The sequence below is a fragment of the Bos indicus x Bos taurus genome, chromosome 7 (genome assembly GCF_003369695.1).
Source record: "Bos indicus x Bos taurus breed Angus x Brahman F1 hybrid chromosome 7, Bos_hybrid_MaternalHap_v2.0, whole genome shotgun sequence".
Taxonomy (NCBI): Eukaryota; Metazoa; Chordata; class Mammalia; order Artiodactyla; family Bovidae; genus Bos; species Bos indicus x Bos taurus.
The window spans coordinates 179423-203252 of NC_040082.1; the positions used below are offsets into that span (position 1 = coordinate 179423).

A 23830-nucleotide genomic window follows, 5' to 3' on the forward strand; every position below is an offset into this window, starting at 1 on the left:
CGGTTGAGCCATTTCAAATTCTCAAAGATGATGCTGTGAAAGTGCTGCACTCAATATGCCAGCAAATTTGGAAAAGTCAACAGTGGCCACAGGACTGGAAAAGGTCAGTTTTCATTCCAATCCCAAAGACAGGCAATGCCAAAGAATGCACAAACTACTGCACAATTGCACTCATCTCCCACACTAGCAAAGTAATGCTCAAAATTCTCCAAGCCAGGCTTCAACAATACATAAACCATGAACTTCCAGATGTTCAAGCTGGTTTTATAAAAGGTAGAGGAACCAGAGATCAAATTGCCAACATCAGCTGGATCATAGAAAAAGCAAGGGAGTTCCAGAAAAACATCTATTTCTGCTTTATTGACTGTGCCAAAGCCTTTGACTATGTGGATCACAAGAAACTGTGGAAAATTCTGAGAGAAATGGGAATACCAGACCACCTGACCTGCCTTTTGAGAAATCTGTATGCAGGTCAGGAAGCAACAGTTAGAACTGGACATGGAACAACAGACTGGTTCCAAATAGGAAAAGGAGTACGTCAAGGCTGTATATTGTCACCCTGCTTATTTAACTTCTATGCAGAATACATCATGAGAAACGCTGGGCCGGAAGAAGCACAAGCTGGAATCAAGATTGCCGGGAGAAATATCAATAACCTCAGATAGGCAGATGACACCACCCTTATGGCAGAAAGTGAAGAGGAACTAAAAAGCCTCTTGATGAAAGTGAAAGAGAGTGAAAAAGTTGGCTTAAAGCTCAACATTCAGAAAACGAAGATCATGGCATGCCTGGTCCCATCACTTCATGGCAAATAGAAGGGGAAACAGTTGAAAGAGTGTCAGGCCTTATTTTGGGGGGCTCTAAAATCACTGCAGATGGTGACTGCAGCCATGAAATTAAAAGACGCTTACTCCTTGGAAGAAAAGTTATGACCAACCTAGACAGCATATTAAAAAACAGAGACATTACTTTGCCAAGAAAGGTCCGTCTAGTCAAGGCTATGGTTTTTCCAGTAGTCATGTATGGATATGAGAGTTGGATTATAAAGAAACCTGAGTGCCAGAGAATTGATGCTTTTAAACTGTGGTATTGGAGAAGACTCTTGAGAGTCCCTTGGACTGCAAGCAGATCCAACCAGTCCATCCTAAAGGAGATCAGTCCTGAATATTCATTGGAGGGACTGATGCTGAAGCTGTAACTCCAATACTTTGGGCACCTGATGCGAAGAGCCGACTCATTTCAAAAGACCCTGATGCTGGGAAAGATTGAGGGCAGGAGGAGAAGGGGACAACAGAGGATGAGATGGTTGGATGGCATCACCAACTCAATGGACATGAGTTTGGGTAGACTCCGGGAGTTGGTGATGAACAGGGAGGCCTGGCATGCTGCGGTTCGTGGAGTCACAAAGTGTTGGAGACGACTGAGCTACTGAACTGAACTGAACCTTTCTGAGTCTCAGTTCCTTATCTGTGAAATTAATATGATGAGACTGATAGCCTTGTAGGTTGAAGATTAAGTGAAATAATTTACATAAAGCTTTTAGAAAAAGTTTGGTACACAATAAGTGGTTGATAACACATGGTAGTGATGACGGGCACTATTACTATTGAGATAGTTATTGTTAGGTCTTAGTTACATGTGTTCAACTGTATATTCCTCTCAAGATTCTTTCTTCTTCCAGTTTTCTAGCAGAATAGAGCATAAGCATTGAGTTCCTTCACTAAATGGCCCCCTATATATAAATAGAAGGTATGAATGATGTGAATTAGTGTTAACAAGGCTCTTCCTCAGTGAAATTCAATTTACAATAAGGTGGCATTTCTGAAATTCTACAGGATCCAGAGCCATTAAGCCTAGAGTGTGGCTGAGCATCTATAAAGTAATTTCACAGGCAAAAGTCAGGACGATAATTTAAAAGTTAGATACAGTGGTTCTAGATTTGTTCCAACATTCAAGTGAACATTTCAAAGAATAAATCACACAGAATCTACGGCACATTCAATATACTATTCATAGAAATGAAGGTATTTTAAAGTTAAATTTTGAGAAGTAGAATCCAAAACTAGAATGTAAAGTATATGTGTCGGCAATTATGTTTTTCAATATAGATTTTCCTTTGTATCTAACACGTCAAGTTTTATGAAATTAGATAGCTTTTCTGAAACATAGAGAAATATACCACATATATTTACTCAGACTTTACATTCCATTCCATGAAAAGTGCTCTTCTACAGAGCTGGATTAGCATTATCATTTTTTGAAAATAATGTGATTTAACAGTGTCTTAAATTATTAAATGTATTTGAAGTCCTATTATCTTTTAAAAATCAAGGCTACAAGGCCAGTTCTATAATATTCCCAGCACTCAGAACACTGGGATCCTAAACAAGCTTTTGTAAATAACTGGATTCAAGTCAATAAATATATACTGTGCCTGTCATGTGCTATGAATACGAAGCAGGACACAGTGTATGTGGAGGGGGGAGCAGAGGGCAGAGGAAACAGATGACAGACATAGATGAGTAAGCCCGTATTTCTGCCTATTTCAGGAGACAGGGCTATGCACAGCCAGCCGTAATAGAGTGCGGTTAGTGCTTCACGAAAGTAGTAAAAAACGCCACGAGAATACAGAGAAGAGAGGAGATTTGTTGAAATTCTAAACTTAAATCTCTCAAGAGGACAAAAAGGTAAAAATGAGAACAAATATATGCATTTAGCTTAAGAATTTATTACAGGGGCATGAAGGAGTGGGGTAAAACCTTAGACAGGGATCAGCAGTTGTCTAAGAATTGGGCCAGGGGATCACCAAAACCAAAAGAGCCCAAATGCTCCACCTGCTTTGACTTGGAGACAAGTGCAGAGAATTCTCAAAACCCACGAGACTGCCTAACTTAGTGGACTTCTGTACAGAATGAAATGTAAAAGACCAGAATCCCAAAGGCCAACGAGGGAGACTTGTGCAGATGCCTGGCGTGCAGTTGAGCCTAGATTGGTAGCTTTCACAGTTTTAGTGCCACTGTTTGCACAACCTCTCCAAGCTTGTGCACGATTTTAAAAGGGGGAAAATGCTATTGCTGCTTTCCCCACAGAGAAAGAGCTGTGAAAACTGACATGCACCTGCTTAAGTACCTGAACTTCAAGGATAAAGAAGGGATTCATAGACCTCTAAGCAGAAAAAAGTAAGTCATCTGTAAGAAGGGAAATAGCAAGCTGATGTCAGTTCTGCAAGGCAGAGTTCAGTGCCAGGAAATTATAAAGGAACGGGTACAGACTGCGGAGGTTAGGACCAAATGTCCCACCCCACAAAAGTTATAGAGAGTCTTGAAAATATGAAGTGGCCAAAAAAGTCATGAAAAAAACTTGGAGAATGTATTGTTGCTATGCCCTTCTGGGAACAGAAAATACAAACCCAAAGCAAAACAAACAAACAGAAAACCCAAACCACTTGGTGAGTCAGTCAGTTCAGTTCAGGCGCTCAGTCATGTCTGACTCTGCGACCCCATGAATCGCAGTACGCCAGGCCTCCCTGTCCATCACCAACTCCTGGAGTTCACTCAAACTCATGTCCATCAAGTCAGTGATGCCATCCAGCCATCTCATCCTCTGTCGTCCCCTTCTCCTCCTGCCCCCAATCCCTCCCAGCATCAGAGTCTTTTTCAATGAGTCAACTCTTCACATGAGGTGGCCAAAATATTGGAGTTTCAGCTTTAGCATCAGTCCTTCCAATGAACACCCAGGACTGATCTCCTTTAGTAAATCCAGTCAATTAAGTAAATCCAGTCAATTAAGAAATAAGAGGGAAAAACTGTGATGGAGGGCTAGTGATCAGTGTGAAGTCCACTTAAAGGCAGAATTCAAACAAATGAGTAAGATGCAGAATATAAACCGTGAAAACTGCACTGGTATAAAACAAAATTATGACAAGGGATAATTTTGTTTAAAGTTATAAAAGGAGTCACCAGAGAACTAAAAATAGAAATGCACACACAAGTTCACTAACGTAACAATAAAGTGATATTTTCATGGAGAGCTGTCAAACAAACAAATACGGATTAAACAAAGGTGGATCAAACTAGTATGTGTGTATTAAAAAGCTATTAAACTAAGAAAAGGATAAGAACAAAACAAAATGACCCAAAAGGATTTGAGAGTAAGTACACAAGATGTTTAAGTACATATAGAGAAAAAAAGAGAGAGGGAGCAAGAGAGAATAAGATACGACTTCCTAAGAAAGATATAAAAAATTAAAAATCTTAGAACCAGTTTTAAAAACCCTTAAAAATTTGATGAGAAAATTATGCAAGACACATGTGTATTATGTGTATACACAAAGCAAAACTAGGAGGAAACATTTAATCTGTCTGTGTATATGATATAGATTACATATAAAAACATATGTGTATGCACAAAAGATTATGCATATATATTAAAGGTTAAGATTTGAATATATAGAGAACTCCTATATACCAACAAGAGAAAAACACATAAAAATACATAAAAATTACTGAAAAACAGAGCAAAGAATAGAAAAGAGAATATAATGATCAGGATTGGTCAGATGTACATGCTGATAAAGAGGCAGATTCAAAGTATCAGTGATACTAGATTGGTAAAGCCTTGCAATTTAGCAGCATCCATAAAAGAATGTAAAATGAATATATTATTTCTCTCATGGAAGCTACTTCTTGGAATATATACTAAATATTTTCACTTGTACATAATATGCTTCAAGGATATTTATTATAATATTATGTATAATTTTTAAAATTAGAAAAAAACATTTGATTTGAACTGGGTAAATAAATTATAGAACTCACAGTATGAAAAACCACATAGCGACTAAAGAAATGAAAAAATCCAGATGTATTAAATGTGATAGAATTATGGTCCCAAAGAATGCTCTATGCTCCAGTCTTAGGACTGTGAACATGCCATGCAGCATGGCAAATGGGCTTTGCAGATGTAGTTAGGATTATGAATCACTGTTGCCTTAAAATACAGAGATTACCTTGGATTATCCAGATGGTCCCAATGTAACTGTATGAGGCTTTAGAAGCAGAAGAGGCAGGCAGAAGAGTCAGTGAAACAGACCTAAAGCGTGAGAAGAATCTGACGTGCCTTTGCTGGTGTGAAGATGAAGAAGACCAAGTATTGCGACAATCATAAGCAGCGGAATAAGCTTGGAAGCACATTCTTTCCCCTAGCCTCCAGAGAGAAGCGCAGCCTAATGATACCTTGATGTGGTAACTGTGTGAGTCTATTCACACTGCGTCTCACTCTGACCTACAGAATGCAAGATAATGTATGGTGCTGTAAGTGTTTGAGTTTGTGGTAATTTGTGATGCAGCAACAGGAAACTAGTACATCAATGGAAAAACTTTCCGAGGTGTATTGTTAAGCAAAGAAATAAATAAGACTGCAACATAAAAAGAAACAAATGCACTTAAGTATATTGCATTATTTATATTTTTTATGCTAGACTCCACATAGCCTTAGCCACAGCCATCATTCCTTCTTTCTGAACTGATCTGTGTTTCAGCTTGTTTTCTAAGACATGACAAATAGTTTTGAAAACCTTTGAAAATACTTGCTGTGGTTAATGCTCTGAAGTGGCAAAATTGATTTTGTGACATAAAAAAAAAACAACAACCCAGGAGAGCACAGTAGAAATGCATGAGAACACAAATTAAGTACCAGACATGAAAAAACAAACCGAAACACTTGTTTAGTGAGTGAGTCTTTGAAAGGCCTAAAAACAAATGACATTCAAGTTTATCCTTGAATGTGGAATTTTGGATTCCTAATTTACTTTCCATGTTTTGAGTTAATTAGACTGAATACATTATGTTAGGAAATAAATGCATCACACTTTGATTAGTAAGAGTAGGTTGGTCTGGGTGTAACAGGCAGAATTTTATGAACGACCACCATGTATAACTAGCTCTTATAATAAATGCCCATCCATCTGAGTGTCGGTGGACTCTATAAATGTGATGAGGCAGCATTCCTTGGACTATATTCATTTACATGACAACAAGAAGATGATTCAGATAGGTTTAATCAAATCACATGTACCCTTGAAAAGCAGAGAGTTTTCTCTGGTTGGCACCAGAAAAGGAAGTCAGAGATTTGAAAGGCTTTCTCCCTGAGGTTGTGGGGAGGCACGTGGCAAGGAATGAGGCAGCCCCGAGGCGCTGAAAGCAGGCCCTGGCTGAAAGTGCGGGAACAGGGCCGCCAGCCGCACAAACGTGGGGAAGTGAACCCGGCCAGTGAGCTGGGAAGCTCAATGCGTTTAGAAGCAGATTCTTGCTCAGAGTTTCCAAATAACCACCCGGACAACTAACACCTTGGTTTCCAGTTTTGTGAGACTAAGCATGGAACCCAACAGAACCCCCTGGACTTTTGACCTACAGAACTGAGAGATAATCAGTTGTTTCAAGCTGCTAAATTTGTGGTAATTCGTTAGTCAGTATATTTGTTAGAAAAACAAATATACTGGGTATTTTGCAGTTAGTAAATGGTAAACTGTTCATGGGATTCTCCCATGAACAGTTTACTGCTGGATATTAAAAAAAAGCAAGGAAATTTCAGAAAAACACCCTATTTCAGCTTCATTGACTACATTGAAGCCTTTGACTTTGTGGATCACAGCAAACTGCAGAGCATTCTTAAAGAGATCAGAATACCAGACCACCTTACCTGTCTCCTGAGAAACCTGTATGCAGGTCAAGAAGCAACAGTTAGAACCAGACATGGAACAATGGACTGGTTCAAAATTGGGAAAGGAGTACATCAAAGCTGTATATTGTCACCCTGCTTATTTAACTTACATGCAGAATACATTATGTGAAATGCTGGGCTGGATGAATCACAAACTGGAATCAAGATTGCCAGGAGAAATATCAATAACCTTAGATATGCAGATGATACCACCCTAATGGCAGAAAGTGAAGAGGAACTAAAGAGCCTCTTGATGAAGGTGAAAGAGGAGAGTGAAAAAGCTGGCTTAAAACTCAACATTCAAAAATGAAGATCATGGCATCCAGCCCCATCCCTTTATGGCAAATAGAAGGCGACACAGTGGAAACAGTGGCAGGCCTTTTCTGGGCCTCCAAAATCACTGCGGATGGTGACTGCAGCCATGGAATTAACAGAGCTTGCTCCTTGGCACTGAATATTCGTGCCCCCCAGAATTCATATGTTGAAGCCCTAATCCCCAGTGGAATGTTACCTGGAGCTGAAGCCTTTGGAGGTAAGTTTGGAGGTAAGTTTAGATGAGGTTTGGAGGGTGGAATTCCTGGGATGGAATCAGGGCCTCAGAAGACAATGGGAAGACCAGACTTGCTCTCCCCTGTGGGGACAGGGCAGGAAGGCTGCAGTCCGTAAACCAGGGCAAGCCTGCACTTGGAATCAGACCAAGCTGGCGTCCTGTTTGGGGACATCCAGAACTGTGGCGATGGCAATGGCACCCCACTCCAGTACTCTCGGCTGGAGAATCCCAGGGACGAGGGAGCCTGGTGGGTCGTAGTCCATGGGGTCACCAAGAGTCGGACACGACTGAGCGACTTCACTTTCACTTTTCACTTTCATGATTGGAGAAGGAAATGGCAACCCACTCCAGTGTTCTTGCCTGGAGAATCCCAGGGATGGGGGAGCCTGGTGGGCTGCTGTCTATGGGGTCACACAGAGTTGGACACGACTGAAGCGACTCAGCAGCAGTAGCAGAACTGAGAGAATAAATGCTTTTTCTTTAAGCCTTCCAATCTGTGGTATTCTTTTACAGCAGCCTGAACAGGCTAACAAAGTTGTTGACGCGAAACCCCTACAAAGAACCGCCCTACCCAAGTGAAACTAGTGCCCCTGTGTCTTCTGTCGAGAAACTCTCTGTCTTAGCCGGAGTGAGTAAGCTGGATTTTTTGTGAGTGCTCCTTGTTCAGAAGCTATACATCTGAGATTGGACCAAAGACAAGACATCAAGTAAAGTTCTGTTTCCATGACTGGTGCTGCAGGCTATGAACTAGGCCTCTGCCTATTGGTTACTTCGACATCTTCCATTGAATTATACATTTCTCATTTATGAGGCAGGCAAAATACTTTGTAAAACTTTTTCAGAATTTGTTTTTGAATTATTTAATAATACTAAAATCAAAATCCCATGTTCAAGGAATGAAGTTAACAAGACTATTATTATAATAATGCCTGAAAGTGCTTCTTCTGAACCAGAAGTTTAAAAAAAAAGTATTCTACCTTACTCTTCCAGAGAATTATTCATTTTTTCCCCCACAGTATTTCTTAATTAACTGCTCCCAAGATATTTTTTTTTAACTGCAGCCATGAAATTAAAAGATGCTTGCTCCTTGGAAGAAAAGCTATGACAAGCCTAGACAGGGTATTGAAAAGCAGAGACACTACTTTGCTGACAAAGGTCCATCTAGTGAAAGGTATGGTTTTTCCAGTAGTCATGTATGGATGTGAGAGTTGGACTATAAAGAAAGCTGAGAGCTGAAGAATTGATGCTTTTGAACTGTGGTGTTGGAGAAGACTCTTGAGAGTCCCTTGGACTGCAAGGAGATCAATCCAGTCAATCCTAAAAAGAATTGGTCCTGAATATTCATTGGAAGGACTGATGCTGAAGCTGAAACTCCAATACTTTGGCCATCTGATGCAAAGAGCCAACTCATTTCAAAAGACCCTGATGCTGGGAAAGATTGAAGGTGGGAGAAGGGGTCAACAGAGGATGAGATGGTTGGATGGCATCACTGACTCAATGGACATGAATCTGAGTAAACTCCAGGAGCTGGTGATGGACAGGAAGGTCTGGTGTGCTGCGGTCCATGGGGTCGCAAAGAGTCGGACACAACTGAGTGACTGAACAACAGCAAATGAATGGGTCAAAGACATCAGATGTAGAAGATTCACACAGATCCATGTAATTCAAAAGAGGACTTCATTTTCTTAAGACAGAGGATACTTCAGCTTCTTTGGGGCAGGCAACCACTACTGGAGAGCATGGAGATAAACTTCATGGTCCCACCCCACGCTTCAGTAGATAATCCATGAAAGACAACAGGGAAAGTGTCAGCTAGTCTCACCTAGTTACTCTACCATCCTTGGAAAGAAGCACACTTGCAAAGAGGGATCACTGTTCACCTTCAAGCCACAATACTTTTATGTCTCCCACTCAACATTCTTCCTTAAAAGGGGATCGCTGTTAAAGCAGTCTTTCCAGCTGGGAGTCATTCCCTTGCAGCCCATACAAGAGGTTGTCACACACAAACTACATCAACATAAAGAAGAAACTGTCCTCCCAGAGACTCCATTGTGGGTGGTAGAATTGTTTGCTCAGCTTTTTCTGAATTTCAGCTTTGCAGAGCATTGAGGGTCAGAGGAACAGAATACACAGATGTGCAATATGGCAGAACAGGAACAGAAAATAGCCCAAATTGCCAATTAGAGTAAGGTTTGTTTAAAACAGAAAAGGTATCATGATAATATGATAATATCTTCCCTCTCATAGCCAATGCACACCTGCTTGGAATGAGCCTTTTTAAATAGAATTAAAATGTATTACCTCACTTAAAACCATATTCCCTTATAGGTGAAATACCCATCTTTTTTTATTCCTCTTTATTCACATTAATCTTTGTAGATCATGTATATAAACAGAAACAATGCGTGCCTTTGTGCCGTTCCCACCGCATAAGGACTTTCTGGGTAGTCCTCTTATGACTACATTTTCCTTTTTTATGCTTTAAAAAAAATACTGCCATGATTAACTAGAAAAATCTTTCCTGCTCTTTCTTGAGGTTATTCGGTTCTGCTGCTCCACAGTCAGGGATTCTGTGGCTCTCATTCCTTTAGCAACTGAAATCCGACAACAGTTGTAAATGAACTTCTAAAGATTGCAATGCAAGGACATTAAGTCAGGATCAGGTCATGTCTACTCAGTAATCTTGTGTTCATGACCCTTCAGTAGGCTTCTGAATAGTGAAGACATTCATCTCAATTCTGAGGTATTTCCTTCAAAGGAAGGTAACTTAGATGTTATTTTTATTCTCCTTTTGGTGTTAAATTTTCCCAGACACAGGTACTGTGTCTCATGTCTACTTTCTAAGCTCTCCTCAGGACCAACAGCACGTGCTGTGTGGGGAACACGGTCATCCTGAGCTACAGGCGTTGGTTGGTCTCTTAAAACGTTTTTTTAGTTTTTGCTGTTGTTGTGTTATTCATCACTTGTTTTCAGCTGGAGGAGAGGCAAAAGAAGAGTACAAAAGGGAAATATGTAGGAGAAGGAAACAGAAATTGAAGAAAAAAGTCACTAGAGAAACTATGAGAAGGCAGTGAATGAAGCCTGGAGAGCAGGAGGGCAGAGGGGAGGGGAGAAGGCACCGCGCTGCAGGTGACGGGGCCAGTTCAATCGGGTTCTGGTCCACGCTGCGCGTCCTCTGCTCTACACGCTCCCCACTCTGGTTTACTGCTCATCCTCTCTACACCTTCACATATAAATAAGTCTTCACTAATAAATACTGACAGTGGAAGTCCAAGGGGAGCTCTGCATGGCCTTAGCTGTTAGAATATTTCACTCACAACATCACAAAGCACGTCGCTTCAGATGACTTTTGTTTCTTGCTGGACATCTCCACAATCTCTTCACTGGCCTCCCTGCTCCTGGACGTCATGCTACCACAAGGAAGGGTGGTCCTGCAGTCAAAGTCCCTCAGGCCTCTTCACCCACAGAAAAACGGACCCTCTTCCACAAATCATGCAAGCCTCTCAGGATAGGCTCCCTGCCTCTCACTCAAGCCCTAGTTCTCAAGTGTGCTTTCAGTTCAGTTCAGTTCAGTCGCTCAGTCGTGTCCGACTCTTTGCGACCCCATGATTCACAGCACGCCAGGCTTCCCTGTCCATCACCAACTCCCGGAATTCACTCAGACTCACTTCCATCAAGTCAGTGATGCCATCCAGCCATCTCATCCTCTGTTGTCCCCTTCTCCTCCTGCCCCCAATCCCTCCCAGCATCAGAGTCTTTTCCAATGAGTCAACTCTTCGAATGAGGTGGCCAAAGTACTAGAGTTTCAGCTTTAGCATCATTCCTTCCAAAGAAATCCCAGGGCTGAACTTCAGAATGGACTGGTTGGATCTCCTTGCAGTCCAAGGGACTCTCAAGAGTCTTCTCCAACACCACAGCTCAAAAGCATCAATTCTTCGGTGCTCAGCCTTCTTCACAGTCCAACTCTCACATCCATACATGACCACAGGAAAAACAATAGCCTTGACTAGACGAACCTTTGTTGGCAAAGTAATGTCTCTGCTTTTTGAATATGCTATCTAGGTTGGTCATAACTTTCCTTCCAAGGAGTAAGCGTCTTTTAATTTCATGGCTGCAGTCACCATCTGCAGTGATTTTGGAGCCCAGAAAAGTAAAGTCTGACACTGTTTCCACTGTTTCCCCATCTATTTCCCATGAAGTGATGGGACCAGATTCCATGATCTTTGTTTTCTGAATGTTGAGCTTTAAGCCAACTTTTTCACTCTCCATTTTCATCTTCATCAAGAGGCTTTTTATTTCCTCTTCACTTTCTGCCATAAGGGTGGTGTCATCTGTATATCTGAGGTTATTGATATTTCTCCTCGCAATCTTGATTCCTGCTTGTGTTTCTTCCAGTCCGGCATTTCTCATGATGTACTCTGCATAGAAGTTAAATAAGCAGGGTGACAATATATAGCCTTGACATACTCTTTTTCCTATTTGGAACCAGTCTGTTGTCCCATGTCCAGTTCTAACTGTTGCTTCCTGACCTGCATACAAATTTCTCAAGAGGCAGATCAGGTGGTCTGGTATTCCCATCTCTTTCAGAATTTTCCACAGTTGATTGTGATCCACACAGTCAAAGGCTTTGGCATAGTCAATAAAGCAGAAATAGATGCTTTTCTGGAACTCTCTTGCTTTTTCCATGATCCAGCGGATGTTGGCAATTTGATCTCTGGTTCCTCTGTCTCGTCAAAATCCAGCTTGAACATCAGGAAGTTCACAGTTGACATATTGCTGAAGCCTGCCATGGAGAATTTTGAGCATTAGTTTACTAGCGTGTGAGATGAGTGCAATTGTGCGGTAGTTTGAACATTCTTTGGCATTGCCTTTCTTTGGGATTGGAATGAAAACTGACCTTTTCCAGTCCTGTGGCCACTGCTGAGTTTTCCAAATTAGCTGGCATATTGAGTACAGCACTTTCACAGCATCATCTTTCAGGATTTGGAATAGCTCAACTGGAATTCCATCACCTCCACTAGCTTTGTTCGTAGTGATGCTTTCTAAGTCCCTCTTGACTTCACATTCCAGGATGTCTGGCTCTAGGTCAGTGATCACACCATCGTGATTATCTGGGTCGTGAAGATCTTTTCTGTGTAGTTCTGCTGTGTATTCTTGCCATCTCTTCCTAATATCTTCTGCTTCTGTTAGGTCCAGACCATTCCAAAGACCAGCAGTTCACACCTTTGCCTTTGGTCTATTATGATCTATAACAATTTACTGGAGAAAAGGAATATTCCTGAAATTGCCTTTTTTTTTCATACTGGTTGCCTACCAAACAAGAATCTTTTTCTTTTAAAACCCAACACAGATATAACCTCCTCTGGCAAGATTTTTCTGATTCAGTTTCTTTCTAGATGTTTTGAATAGCTTTGCCTTCTGTAATGTCTTTGAATTTGCAAAATGCATCAGTTGGTACACATATATATTCTTACAGCTATGTGCCAATGTGTCTATATGCTCTATAAACTAGTGAACTTCTTAATCTCTGTATCCAAGATTGTGGCACATACCAGAGAATTAGCTAATGGTTGAACTGAATGACTGACATCATTCAACATTTACAGAAGCACCAAGTCATTTAGAATGTAACAACTGACATGATGTTTTATATATAGAAATTGGAAAATTTCTAGACATGTACGTCAGAATTTATTGTGATTCACCTGGTAATCAAAGGAGAGAAGGCCACTCAGAATTGATAAACTTTTGATATTGTTCTCATTGCCAATAATGACGTACAGAAACATTCCATACATTAGAGCAAAATACCTCCTTCCCAGGCATTATTTTTAGATCTCCATGTTCTTAATACTGAGCTATAATTTTCAGAATGTAGATTATTTTTTTGCTCCAATTTTTTTTCTGATAAAATGTCCCTGCTATGCCTGAGCCACTGATCTATTTTATTCTATGTTTATAAATAAAAAACATTAGAATATTAACAGAACTGTATTTCTTCTCTGATGAATGTAATCTCTCAATTCTTAGAAACTACACTTACTTTTTACTGGTAAAATTCTCATTATATTTTAATGCCTTCAGCCTTGCACCAAAATCTATCCTCCAAAGTAAATATCACAGGAACTGACCAACTCAAAAACCAAAACCACCCACATTTGCTGTTCTAGTCGCTCAATGCTTATTAACTCCACAGAAGAATCTTTTTATTGACAATAAGTGGACCCAAGCAGGAACAACATTCACAAGAACAAGTGCCAGAAACAAGCTTAATGTTAGTAACCTTAAACCTCACTGTCCCTTTGAATCATACTTAATCCTGATTTAACAGTATGTGGGGGGCTTCCCATGGTGCAGTGGTAAAAATCTGCCTGCCAATGCAGGAGATGCAAGAGATGGAGGTTGGATCCCTGGGTCAGGAAGATCCCCTGGAGAAGGAAATGGCACCCCACTCCAGTATTCTTGCCTGGAGAATCCCATGGACAGAGGAGCCTGGCAGGCTGCAGTCCACGGGGTCTCACAGAGTCAGGTGCGACTAGCACAGATACACACGGCACGTTGGTGTGTGCTTTACACTCAGTGAAGTTCAGTTTTTAGACAACTGCGGCACCAGAATCCCTTTGTCCAGGAGTATGCCCTTCCTGCCACGTTTACATAGATGGAAAAGTATGCAGTGTGCTCTGACACACAACCATTATTAGTATATACACAAACATTTATTCAAGAGTAAGTTCAGTGCCTCTCGCTTCAGGTAACAAGACACACAACTTAAAGCGGCAGAAATACTGAGAGGTGTCAAACAGAACTCCAAATGCATTCTCTGCCGTCTTCAGCACAGTTATGTTTCTCCTCATAATTACAAGACAGCAAAAGCAGCTCCCAGCATCACAGATAGGCTCCAAGATGACAGTGAAGAGGAGAGAAGACCTTTCCGCCCTTGGTTCTCCTTTTATTAAAGGGAAACTTTTCCAACAGTTCATGAGTAGATGGCCCCTCAGAACCCACTGGTGAGGACTGGGTCATATGCCCTTGGCAGCAAGGGAGGATGAGGAAAGGGGTTCTAGCCCTTTCCATCTTTATAAAAGTAGACTGGTTCTGTCAACAGGAATTAGAGGTCAGATGGAAGAAGGCTTAAACATGTCAAACAATGTAAAGCTGAATAACATATATATTGCCCTTTATAAACATAGATAGTAAGTTTTTAATGCTGCTGCATTTGTTTTGATTTCATTGACCTCCAGAACCATTTCACACGCATTAGTAAAGCCTACGAAAACTTTAAAGAGTCTATGAATAGAAATAGAAATTTTGAGAATTGATTTTTGTTTTCAAATAACTTACAGTACCATTTATTAAGGTATTGTCTCTCAACTTTAACTTTGCCTTTTACAGTCCTTTGTGAAGCTGGGACTGAGTTACCAGCCACACTCTTCCTCACTGGTTTCCTGTGTGACTCTGTGTTAGAGGGCACCAGGGAGGCAGTGGAGGCTGGAAGAGGATGAAGGCACTTGCTCCTTTTCTGAGCCTGTCCCATGCACTTCTGAAACACTTCTTCACCTTGCAGGGGCAGATCCTTTGGACAGCAGCCATTGTTTCCAGTTTTCCAGCGCTCATAGAACCAATTCCGGGCCCCTCTTCAGTGATACTCGCACTGGTTGGCTAGAACACTCTTCTCCAAGGTCTGAGGAGCAGCTTCATGGGCAGGTCCTCACAGTGGGCCTGCACACAGGACTACAGAGCACCTCCTTTACACTTCTAAACTTTAATCATCCAGCCTCTTTACTGGGTTTCTCCAGTCTAAAAGGAGGTTGCATCTCGAAGCTGCTACCTCTACAATAGATCAGTTTAGTGTTCCCCTTTTGTCTTTCCAGTTCTTCAATGCTGCTGCTGCTGCTGCTGCTGCTGCTAAGTCGCGTCAGTTGTGTCCGACTCTGTGTGACCCCATAGACGGCAGCCCACCAGGCTTCCCTGTCCCTGGGATTCTCCAGGCAAGAACACTGGAGTGGGTTGCCATTTCCTTCTCCAATGCAGGAAAGTGAAAAGTGAAAGTAAAGTTGCTCAGTCCTGTCCGACTCTTTAGCATTAATTCTTTATCTTAATTCTAACAGGCCAAGTTTATTTAAATTTAAATGTATTTAAATTTAAATTTATTTAAAAGAAATTTATCTCTTTTTTAGGGGAGATTACAGATTTTAAAAATTTAACAAAAGGAACTTCCACTATTTCATCCTTTTTTGCATCCTTATAATCATGTTCATTTCCTCTCTTTCTTCAATGTTCAGATACCGTATTTGTCCCATAACCTTAAAGGGTTAGATGACTTTGTTTGCAACTCTTCATGCCCATCACTATAATATTTAAAACAATTCAAACAAAAGAATCTATTTTTTTTGACATAGCAGACATATTTAATATTTCTTCAACCATTTCCTTTTATTTTGTTAAATTCACTGTACACTCTATATTGCAAGTTTCTCCAGGCTCCAAGTTTATGGCTTTGAAATTAATATATGTCCAAGAGAACTATGGTTAGCAAAAGAGAGAAGGCAGCATCAGGGGTGGATAAAAGAGAATGACGGTGGTTTTTCTGAAAGTAGAGGAACAGTAGGATATCAGTGGTAACAAGGAAAGGACTAGAGGTTGCAGAAACAGTGAGCTACCAGAGGAGATGAAATATTCCCTGGTTATCTCTATAAGTAAATAGAAAAGAGGGCTTTAAGCTTTGGCCTTGTGCTTTATGACAGATGACATGATGACCCGTCCCAAATGTCCAGACTGACTAGACTGTTTAACTTGAGACAATCTGGAATTTATTTCAAGAGGCTGAGTATCAAGAAGGCTTAAAGACTGCACTTAAAGACTGACTGAATGAATTCAAACCCAAAGGGGAAACATCTTTCATATTCACTGTAAAAGCTTTTAAAAATGCTATCTAAAGCTAAAAAGCAGAAGAAGCAAGATTACAGTTACACAAATAGTGTGAAATATTTGGGGCAAGAATTGAGATGCCATAGGGGCAAAGAGAAGGGTTTTAAGGTTTGTCGCCTGAGGGGTATAATTATGCTTGCAACATATTTCCCAAGAGCCTTGAGGTTTTCAACTTCTGTGGGTTCAAAAACAAGCATAGATACAGTCTTAAAAGTGTGTGATTCAGGACAGATGTGAACTATATCAATGATTACTTAGAGTTCCCAACTGCCTTATTTTTTATAGCTCTCTATAGCCAGGTAGCTGACAACAAACTATTTCATAAATGTCAGCTACTTCTTACAAGTTTTAAATTGCTTCTTTCTACCTGTGAAATACTAAGAAAAATCACTTTAATTTTTTTCTCCAAATTAACCCTTATTTTCAGCAATCAGAGAAAATTTGATTTTTATAAAACTTCTCTCAAAGAATTTTTGACTTGAATGTAGTAACCTGCTTCCTAAACTGAAGCTTTGTAAAGCTTTGTGAGTAGGTAAAATAATACGGGTTTTGTTTTAAATTTGTTCTGGCTTTAGGTTCAATAAAAGGATCACCAAAGTGTCCAAGGATGTAATGCTGCTGCTGCTAAGTCGCTTCAGTCGTGTTTGACTGTGCGATCCCATAGATGGCAGCCCACCAGGCTCCCCCGTCCCTGGGATTCTCCAGGCAAGAACACTGGAGTGGGTTGCCATTTCCTTCTCAAATGCAGGAAAGTGAAAAGTGAAAGTGAAGTCGCTCAGTCGTGTCCGACTCTAGCGACCCCATGGACTGCAGCCTACCAGGCTCCTCCGTCCATGGGAGGTTCTAGGCAAAAGTACTGGAGTGGGGTGCCATTACCTTCTCCAAGGATGTACTAGACACCACTGAATATATGGGAAGATTTTCACCAATTGAGTCTGTTTTATCTAGACAAATATTCCCCTACTAATTCAATACAATTAAACTCAAAATTACATTTTTGTGTGTGTGTAAATATGGGTGCATGTTTCCATCAATTTATAAAGCTTTATTCCAGTTTAAGGTGTTAACACACTTCTTCTCCCTTTCAAAAAATTGTCAGAATTTATTCTCCTAATTTACTCATTTCTTTTCTTGAAAGAAAACTCAACAATCTCTATGCTCTAAGGTCTATATTTATCTCTTTGAACCTTTTCCCACTTCCTTACTAAACAACAAAAACAAAAAAGAGAAAAACTCAAGAAATGCAGAGAGAAAAAAACAACCATAGGCACCAAAGTCTGATCTTACTCAAAACAACAGAATGGACATGATTCTTATAAACTTACGGCATTACATATCAGGACTGCATCTTTCAGAGTCTGAGTTATCATCAGAAAATATAAATTTGTTCAACATTTTCTAATAAATATTTCATACAGTTTTTCTGTAAATGTTATGGTTTGTCACTGAAATATACTTCTTAAAGATGACTCTATAAAAGGAAGACATCACCAAGAGTTGCACCACTGCCGTCACTTCATACTTACAGCAACTGCCTCCAAGATCTGTTTGACAGCATCTGCAGCATCTCGTTCACTATAATATCCCTTTTCCACAATCCTAAAAAAAACGATGAAATGCTTCTCAGACACATGCATTCAACTGAGCAGATGTTAAAAGAGGTTAAATTAATGTTACAGAAGATTTATCTAAACAATTACAGCAGGCTACCATAACACGAGGGGAAAGATTTCCATAAGTTGGCAATCTAGAAGTCTTCAGGTTTATTTACGAAAATGGAAAATATTTATTTTGCCTAGGCTTGAAGTATCCATCCTGTCGGGGACAAAAAATTATTTTCAAACTCTGTGTTGCAAATAATTTTAAACCTATAACAAGTAGACAATATACCATGAACCATCTCATTTAATTGTCACATTGCTTCAGCAATTACTAATTCATGGCCAATGTTGCTTTGTCTATCCAATTACTTTCCCTCTTCCTCTATTATTTTAAAGCAAATATAAGACATCATATAATTTCATTCATAAATATTTAAGGAGGTATCTTTAAAATTAAAGGATCTTTTAAAATCATAACTACAATGCCATTATCATATCTATAAATGCCAATTCCTTAATATCATCAGATATGCAGTTTCAACTTTCTATTTGTTTTTAAAATTGGTTTGTTTGAATCAGTATTAAAATTAAGTCCATGCAACTGATTGGCTGATATGTCTCTTCTTCTCTTTTTATCTGCAGCTCCTCTTTTACACCCCCTTACTCCCTCTCATCTGCTTTTCTTTTCCAAATAAATGACTTGTTCCTTTTGCATAGATTTGGGCCAGACATTTTCTTTTGAAATTAAAGTCTTTTCTTTTTTTAAAAGAATTTTCCTGAATTAGAATGTTTCATATTTATTTTCTTCCATTGCTTTGGATTTCTTCTTTGGGGTATGCAATTACACACATATAAGAGTTTTTCTACTTTATGGGCTCAAATAAACAAAATAAGGAATGAAAGAGGAGAAATAACAGCAAATACCACAGAAATACAAAGAAAAAAAAAAAGAGAGAGAATACCATGAACAGTTATATGCCAACAACTTGGACAACCTAGAAGAAATGGAAGACTTTCTGGAAATAAACTGTCAAGACTAAATACGAAACAAACCTGTCAAGACTAAATCAGAAAGAAATAGACAATCTGAACAGATGAATCAGTAGTATTAAAATTGAATTTGTAATTAAAAACACTCCCAGCAAACTTAAGTCCAGGTGGGAGTGGGCTTCACAGGGTAATTCTAACAAACACATAAAAGAGAATTAATATCTATCCTTCTCAAGCTATTCCAAAAAATGTAAGAGGAGGGAAAACTCCAAAATTTAAGAGGCCACCATTACCCTGATACCAAAACCAGACAAAGATAACACAAAACAAGAAAATTATAGGCCAATATCTGATTAATGTAGATGCAAGCATTGTCAACAAAATATCAGTAACCCTAACTCAACAATGTATTGAAAGAGTCACACACTATGAACAAGTAGGATTTATTCCAAGATGCAAGGATGGTTAAATATTTGCAAATCAATGAATGTGCTGAACCACATTAACAAAAGGAAGGATAAAAATCACATGATCATCTCAATAGATGCAGCAAAAGCATTTGACAAAATTCAACAACCATTCATGATGAAAAATCTCATCAAACTGTGTAGAGAGGGAACACATCTCAAAATAATAAAGGCCATTTAAGACAAATCCACAGCTGGATTACAGCTGGATTACAAAATCCAACATTACATTCAACAGTGAAAAGCTAAATGCCTTTTCTCTAAAATTAGGAACAAGACAAGGATGTCCATTCTCTCCACTTTTACTTAACACAGTATTAGAAATCCTAGCCACAGAAATCTGACCAAAAAATAAATAAATAAAAGGCATCCAAAATGGGAGGGAAGAGGTAAAATGGAACTTCTTGCAGATGACATGACACTCTATATAGGAAGTCCTAAAGTCTTCACAAAAAAAACTATGTAATAAATGAATTCAAGTAAGTTGCAAGATGTAAGATTAATATACAGAAATCCATTTGCTTTTCAATACACTAATAATGATCAGGACTTCCCTGGTGGCTCAGATGGTAAAGTGTCTGTCTACAATGCGGGAGACCCGGGTTCAATCCCTGGGTCAGGAAGATCTGCTGGAGAAGGACATGGCAATCCACTCCAGTACTATTGCCTGGAAAATCCCATGGACAGAGGAGCCTGGTAGGCTACAGTCCATGGGGTCGCAAAGATTCGGACACGACTGAGCAACTTCACTTCACTTAATAATGATCAGAAAGAGAGAGCAAGAAAATAATCCTGTTTAAAACTATGCCAGTCCAGGTTCAATGCACGATACTGGATGCTTGGGGCTGGTGCACTGGGATGACCTGGAGGGATGGTATGGGGAGGGAGGAGGGTTCAGGAGGGGGAGCACATGTATACCTGTGATGGATTCATTTTGATGTTTGGCAAAACTAATACAATTATGTAAAGTTTAAAAAAAAAAACAACTATGTCCAAAAAATAAAATACTTAGGAAGAAACTTAACCAAGGAAGTGAAAGAACTACACTTTGAAAACTAGAGAACACTGATGAAGGAAACTGAAGACACCACAAAGAAATGAAAAAATAGCCCGTGTTCTGGGATTAGAATAAATATTGTTAAAATTCACAAACTATGCAAAGCAATCTACAGATTTAATGCAACCCCGAAAACTACCCATGACATTTTCTACAGAATTAGAATAAAAAAAAAAAGAACTAGAATAAATTATCCTAAAATTTCCATGGAATCACAAAAACCCCCAAATTTACAAAACAATCTTGAGGAAAAAGAACAAAGCTGGAGGTATCATGCATCTTGACTTCAGACTATACTACAAAGCTACAGTAATCAAAACAGCACAGAGGTGGCACAAAAACAGGTACATAGATCAAGGAACAGAATAGAGACTGCAGAAATAAACCTACACACTTAAGGCCAATTAATATATGACAAAAGAGTCAAGAATACAGAGTTGAGAAAGGAGAGTCTTTTCAGTAAATGCTGCTGGGAAAACTGGACAGCTACTTGTAAAAGAATGAGATTTGAAAATTTCTTCACACCATTAAAAAAAAAAAAACCCTCAAAATGGATTAAAGATCTAAATATAAGACCTGAAACCATAAAACTTCTAGGAGAAAATCTAGGCAGAAAACTCTTTGACATAAATAATAGTAATATTTTTTCAGATCTGTCTCCTAAGCAAAAGAAGTAAAAGCAAAAATAAGCAAGTGGGACCTAATTAAACTTAAAAGATTTTGCATAGCAAAGAAAACCACTGACAAAATGAAAAGACAAGCTACTGAATGGGAGAAACTATTTATAAATGATATGACCAATAAGGAATTAATATCCAACATATATGGGCCTCCCAGATGGCACTAGTGGTAAAGAATCTGCCTGCCAATTCAGGAGATGCAAAAGACTTAGGTTTGATCCCTGGTTTGGGAAGATCCCCAGGAGAAGGGAATGGCAACCCACTCCAGTATTCTTGCCTGGGAAATCCCATGGACAGAGGAGCCTGGTGGGCTACAGTTAACGGGATCACAGAGTCAGACACGACTGACAGACTGAGCACACAGGCACCCACTGACATGTGTGCCAGCTCATGCGAGTCAACAGCAGAAATACAGGCAACCTGATTGAAAAATGGGCAGAGGATCAAATCAGACTTTTCAAAAGATATACTAATGGCCAATAGGTACATATAAAGATGTTTAACATCACTGATGATCAGAGAAAGGCAACTCAAAACCACAGTGAGATATCTCCTCATGCCTTTTAGAAAGGCTATCATCAAAAACCCCACAAATAGCAAATGTTGGCAAGGATGTGGAAAAAAGGGAACCCTCGTACATTGTTAGCAGGAATGTAAATCAGTAGAACCATATTGGACAACAGTATAGACGTTCCTCAAAAAATTGAAAATAGAACTACCATATGATCCAGCAATTTCACTCCTGGGTATATATCCAAAGAAAAGGGAAACACTATTCAAAAAGCTACATGCACCCAGATGTTCACAGCAGCACCACTTACAATGGCCAAGACATGGAAGCAACCTTAGTGTCCATCAACAAATGATGGGTAAAGATGTGCAACATAGGCATAATGGAATATTAATCAGCTGTAAAAGGGAATAAAATCCTGCCATTTGCAACAATGGGAATGGACCCAGAGAGAATTATGCTTTGTGACATAAATCAAACAGAGAAAGACAAATACTCTATGTTATCACTTATATGTGGAATATAGAACATAAAACAAACTAGTAATGTACATAATAAGACAGAAACACATTCCAGGTAGAGAGAACAAACCAGTGGTCCACGTGGGGAAAGGGGAGAAGGGAGGCCATGGCAGGGGCAGGAGACTGAGACGCGGACGGCCGTGTACAAAGCAGACGAGTGGCACGGGCGCCAGCACAGCTCAGGCGGATTTCCTAACAAGGCTAAACGGATATAATCTATAGAAATGTTTACTCAGTGTGCTGTGAAACTTATACCGCAAAGCAAGTACACTTTAAAGAAAAGCTTTTCTACTTTTGACTTATATTGCTTTTTTCTATGGTTTTCTTAATTTTAGTTTATTTTGCATTGTTATAATTTCCTTCCTTTTCTGGGCATATCCTCCCACCATGCTTTCACCGCCTGAAGGGACCCTATTCTACTTCTTGTTTTCTATCTTTTTATAATCATTTTGTTTTGGAATTAACTAAGCCATTGCTTTGCTGCTTATTTTTAAGGGAAATTTGTTTCTCAACCTTTTTACAGACTGACAGGTCAGGATATCTATTCCAGTGTCACAGCTCTAGACTGTATAGTTAATTTCATGAAGTTTTCAAAGTCTGGACCTCATCCTTTCTAAGATCTCTTCCGTCTGGAACATCATTCCCTCACCTATCCTCTCTATTCTGATTACTGAAGTCTCTTTCCAGAAGTTTCTCCTAAATACATTTTCTCCCCCTGCCACCCTCCAAAGAGGCTTTAGATATTAATTTCAAGAGTTCATAGGGCCTTGACTGTAGCAGTCTCTTCAAACCTTACTGTGGGTGTATGCCAAAAAGCCCTTCAGTTCAGTTCACTCACTCAGTCGTGTCCGACTCTTTGCAACCCCATGAATCGCAGTATGCCAGGCCTCCCTGTCCATCACCAACTCCCGGAGTTCACTCAGACTCACATCCATCGAGTCAGTGATGCCATCCAGCCATCTCATCCTCTGTCATCCCCTTCTCCTCCTGCCCCCAATCCCTCCCAGCATCAGAGTCTTTTCCATTGAGTCAACTCTTCGCATGAGGTGGCCAAAGTATTGGAGTTTCAGCTTCAGCATCATTTCTTCCAATGAACACCCAGGACTGATTTCCTTTAGGATGGACGTGTTGGATCTCCTTGAAGTCCAAGGGACTCTCAAGAGTCTTCTCCAACACCACAGTTCAAAAGCATCAATTCTTCGGTGCTCAGCTTTCTTCACAGTCCAACTCTCACATCCATACATGACCACTGGAAAAACCATAGCCTTGACTAGACGGATCTTTGTTGGCAAAGTAATATCTCTGCTTTTCAATATACTGTCTAGGTTGGTCATAACTTTCCTTCCAAGGAGTAAGCATCTTTTAATTTCATGGCTGCAATTACCATCTGCAGTAATTTTGGAGCACAAAAAAATAAAGTCTGACATCTATTTCCCGTGAAGTGATGGGACCAGATGCCATGATCTTCATTTTCTGAATGTTGAGCTTTAAGTCAACTTTTTCACTCTCCTCTTTGACTTTGGTCAAGAGGATTTTTAGTTCCTCTTCACCTTCTGCCATAAGGGTGGTGTCATCTGCATATCTGAGGTTATTGATATTTCTCCCGGCAATCTTGATCCCAGCTTGTGCTTCTTCCAGCCCTTAGCTTTCTTCTTATACTGGCCCATCCTGCTCCCAATGATTTGGAGATTTGAGTGTTCTGTTCTTAGTTCTATCACATGTCCTCTTGCGTCCTCTGCCTCTTCTTCCATAAATGCTAATACCATACAGCTCTGCCAAATTGTCATTATTTTGTCCTCATTTGT

General features: G+C 39.7%; 1 protein-coding gene across 2 annotated transcripts in view; it reads right to left on the minus strand.

Annotated features, from left to right (window-relative positions):
• The window catches only part of CAMK4 (calcium/calmodulin dependent protein kinase IV), a 270053-nt gene that overhangs the window by 61809 nt on the left and 184414 nt on the right, over window positions 1–23830 (minus strand). For both annotated transcript variants that reach the window (XM_027545453.1, XM_027545454.1), the window contains exon 5: window positions 17725–17797. In XM_027545453.1, the coding sequence (XP_027401254.1) occupies window positions 17725–17797 (73 nt within the window). The remainder of the gene's footprint in view (window positions 1–17724; window positions 17798–23830) is intronic.